The 4,364-nt window shown below is 35.4% G+C and overlaps 1 protein-coding gene across 1 annotated transcript; it reads left to right on the top strand.

The window, feature by feature from the left end:
* Positions 1-786: 786 nt before the first annotated feature.
* LOC134288506 (amphiphysin-like) lies at positions 787-2,991 on the top strand (the record flags this gene model as incomplete). Its single annotated transcript, XM_062853557.1, is given in 2 exon segments — positions 787-929; positions 1,033-2,991. Coding segments are annotated over 2 exon segments (224 nt in total), but the record flags the coding sequence as incomplete, so codon positions are not given.
* Positions 2,992-4,364: the final 1,373 nt, after the last annotated feature.

Below are 4,364 nucleotides of genomic sequence, written 5' to 3'. Positions count from 1 at the left end.
AACGATCAAACATTCAACAGAATTACTGACTTATTACATGTAATAAAGTAAGTATACGAACGGTCGTATTTATATGGCGGCGGATAATCAACCAGTCTTCTTTGGTCGCCTTCTCACCAAACGCTTCCAAAAAAATTTTGCTAAAGTTTTTCGAGTTGAAGGGTTCAGAAAAATTTTATTGCTGATGTTTCGGCAAATTTTGCTGATGTTTCGGCAAATTTTGCTGAGTTTCAGCAAAACGTTGCTGGTGATCAGTAGAGTTCACTGAACAAATCAGTAAATTTTGTTGAGTTGAAGTAAATTGTTTGCTAGAACCTGCAGCTCGGCAAAATTCAACAACATTTATTTAGGGTGCTCAGCTTTTTAAAACTGAATTTACAAATTGTCGATCTAAATTTTGCGAATATCCTAGGTGAAATAACAACGCTATTCGTCTTTGTTATGCAAAGTTCCGAAAGTTCCAAACTCAGCTCCACTATTTCTAAAATTGCTCTAATTTATTTACCTATTTATTTATATTTATATATTCGTACCTTAATAAATCGTAAAAAAAAACAAAAGAAATCATAAAGAATGTTTCAAATTTTGTGCATGTCGCGTCTATAAATATATTTGTTCAGATATTATGAATATTGCGTATGACCAAATGTGGTATATCGTTAAAATCCATAATTTTACTAATATCATCCTATTGAAAAATCCCCCTTCATCGGATTATAATAAAATCTATCGGCGTGAAATATATACTTAAATGTTATTCTTTTGACACTACTTTCCCTTTTTCAGGCGCCACCACTACCGATCTGCCACCGGGTGTTCTGTACCGGGTGAAGGCCACCTACAAGTACGTCCGGGAGGACGTTGACGAGCTTAGCTTTGAGGTGGGAGACACGATCAACGTGATCGAGTACGAGGACCCGGAAGATCAGGTACGATTTGATGCACTTATTGAGTGTTTGTCTTATTAATATTTTGAAATAAATATGTTTAGCCATAATCTTGCCTAACATTTGCATCATTACTATCTTCCAGGAGGAAGGCTGGCTGATGGGCATCAAGGAGGGCACAAACGATAAGGGTATGTTCCCCGCTAACTTCACCCGGCCGCTCTAAAGAGGAGCAACAGTTGGGCAGCAACAACAGCAGCACGATCAGCACATACACACAAAACAAACTGGATGCCACTGGAACAAACAACCCTGCAATTCCATTGATTTTAACAACAACAACAACAAGAACGCACGAATAGCGATCAGGGAAGATGCAGAAAACAAAGTTTAAAGTTTATTACCTACGACTAGAGGAGGATATCCGCTAATAATTAGGATAAAGCAGACGCAGAAGTAATCAAAACACTCGAAAATCGAAAACTAACGTTTAAGAAGAAAGCTAATTTGAAAAGTACAGTAAAAATTATGCCAAGAGTTTTACGTACGACGTACGGTAAGCAGAGAATAAAAATGAAAACTGGAACGTGCCTTTAGAAGAATGTAATGTAAAATGTAATTGTAAAACGTGACCAGACCAGATAACAAATTCAGCAGAAAGGAGTGATTATGTCGGCAAATTTTACATTGTTTTTTCGTTTTTAGCTATTAGTTTCCTATAATTTTTTGTACCGTCCGTTTTTCCCAATTGAGCTGCTGACAGTATGCTTTTATCCAGATTTTGTAATTTTTCTATGTTTAAAGTCTTCCTAACCTGGTAGAAATTTGTCTGCAACGTAAATCTGTTTAAACTTGTCTTCCTGTTTTTATAATTTTCTTTCACCTGAATGTCACTCAGCAAAGTGCTGTCAGCACGAAAAAGTTTGTGTAACAAAAGAAATCTATTGTAAATAATTCACACGATAATTCAAAATCTGTATCTGCTACTGCCTGTTCGGAAACTTTGTATCAATTTCAATCGGAGCGCAATAAAGTCTACAATTTGGTTGAACAATTCGAGCTGCCAAAAGTTTTACAACCAGACCTCCCACAAATTGCCAATCGCCGTATTAAACCTATTTTCTTTGTAAGTAGTCGTTGTGCAGAGCGTAAGTAGATTGTATAAAAAAACCTTCGTTTTCACACACGTTTTTAATTTAACTGTGTTTTATTACTTCACAGCACTAAATTTTCTTGTGAGAGTCATGCTACTGAAACAGGATTCCGATTGGTAGCTTTTTATATGAATCACGATTCACCGGTTCATCTACCAAATTGCAACATTAATTCATATTTAAACAGATAGATTTTAGTCATAGCAAAGCGATTCATGCATTTTTACAAAAGATTGTTAATTGTCCCAATGAAAAAAAACACTCGATGATTGTAGCTTTACACCCGTATGCAATAGTTCAAACCCAACAGAAACCCTTCCATTTTCATGCAGTCTCGAATAGAAGAGCACATTATTCTTTGCCACAATCGCCGTACTATTGTATTGTCTCATACCCATTATTTCTCATCGCTTCTATAGCAAAACCACCCACAAACGGTCACTTACTATCACTTTAATTATTCTCCAGTCACCATTGTTTTTATTATATTTGAAAGTTTTATCTTATTTAACAAATTATTAAATTAATGCATAACTTAGTTGAGTAGTGTTTAACAAAAATGATGAAACTGCAATAACCGTTGAAACTATTGTAGTGATGATGAAGCACACACACACATACAACACATGTAAAAAGGAAAAAAAAATAAACGAAACGCAAACAGATTTGAACATTTTCAAAGCGAAATTCGAAAAATGATGAAAATTGAAAAAAAAATCGAAAATACATTCAAAACTTTGCAAAAAAAAAGAGTAAACAAATGAGATGTCAGCATCTGTTGAGATAAGCGAAACAATGATTGGAAAAAGTGGAATTATAATAAAAATGAAAATGAAGAAAATTCGATGAGGATGATTTAATATATTTCAAGTAAAATTATTAATACAATAATATGCCCTAAGGATACAGACGATCTAAAAAGGATGGATGAAACTTGTGTACAATTTAAAGGTTCTTTTTTTTGCTGGATTTTAGGTAAGGAAAGAAATCCCTTTTGTATGGTTTAACCATTATAGCAAACGGGCAATGGCATCACACATTTTAGAGCATAATTTAAAGTTTGTCATTGGTACCAAACCAACATTTACAAAGGGTGCCAACAGCCTTTTTGTATGATAATTCTGTGTAGCATGTATGTAATTGATGGACAGTTATAAGAGCTAGGTACTAGCTGTCCCGGCTAACGTCGTACTACCTGCCTACTGTGTTTATGGCATACACCTCCATAGAGAAGTGTCTTACAAATTGTTTTGTAGGGGAGCCTCCCTTTCCAGCGATGGGAGGGATGTCACACCATGCTAAGAGCCTTTCCCGGTCCCATAAATCTGCACATACAAATTTTCACGCCGATCACTTCAGTTATTTCCGCATCTATACTGCCTATAACTGCATAATTGCATATTTTGCTGTTGAGTTAATATCTGGGATCATCATCAAATTACAAGTACTTACTTTCGACTACCTGAATAAAATTTTCAAGTTTGTTCTAGGATTTGTGAAACAAACACCAAGTCGTTTTGTCTCATTGACCTTTATTAACCAATTTGACCGCATAACAGTCACACTGGGAAAATAGACTGGTTTTAATGCGTACCATCAAACATACTTAGGTCTGATTTATTTTCTGACAAAAGGTTCAGCATTAGAGGAAGTGCTGTAGAAGATCTTATTGCTAAACAATTGATTACGAAATAATGAAAAATGTTTACAATTTCGTTTTATTCCCATTCCATTTTCTCCAATGCCTACTTTTGTCGAATGTAACTCATAATCATTCAGACGTCTCAGATGCAAATCCGAGATATTTATATCCACAAAGAAATTAGAACGCAAGAATTACTTGCAGTACTGCTCCTAAATATTTGCATAACAGTCTCATCTTTACTGTACACGTTTTTTTCTGGGATTTCTGGGACATCAGCACTTTTTCAAACTTTTGTCGAGATCCAACAGCCGAGCAAACAGCAAACAAAAATTTTGCCGAGACCTCAGCAATTTCGACAGCTCATTGCTGATACCTATTCGGACATCGTTTTGCTGAGAGTCAGCTAACGAACCATACCATACCAGTTAAAGATTTTGCTGAGCTTACGGCTGTGCGCAATTTTTACGAATCCATGATCTGTTTTAAGTGTTTGGGTAGATCAATCAGTAGCTGTTACTCTTTTCAAACTGTTGAAATGACGAATAACACAAGGAGGCTTCTCCCAACAATAACATACATTTTTGCTAAACAAGAGTGTAACAAACCAAGCTGTTATTCAGCAAATTTTGTATCTTTAGCTGTCCACTTTGCATGAACTTATTGATATCGCTACCAGCT

The sequence above is a fragment of the Aedes albopictus genome, chromosome 2 (assembly GCF_035046485.1).
Source record: "Aedes albopictus strain Foshan chromosome 2, AalbF5, whole genome shotgun sequence".
NCBI classification, from domain to species: Eukaryota; Metazoa; Arthropoda; class Insecta; order Diptera; family Culicidae; genus Aedes; species Aedes albopictus.
The sequence above is the reverse complement of the archived record's forward strand: the minus strand, read 5'-3'. Positions and strand labels throughout refer to the sequence as shown.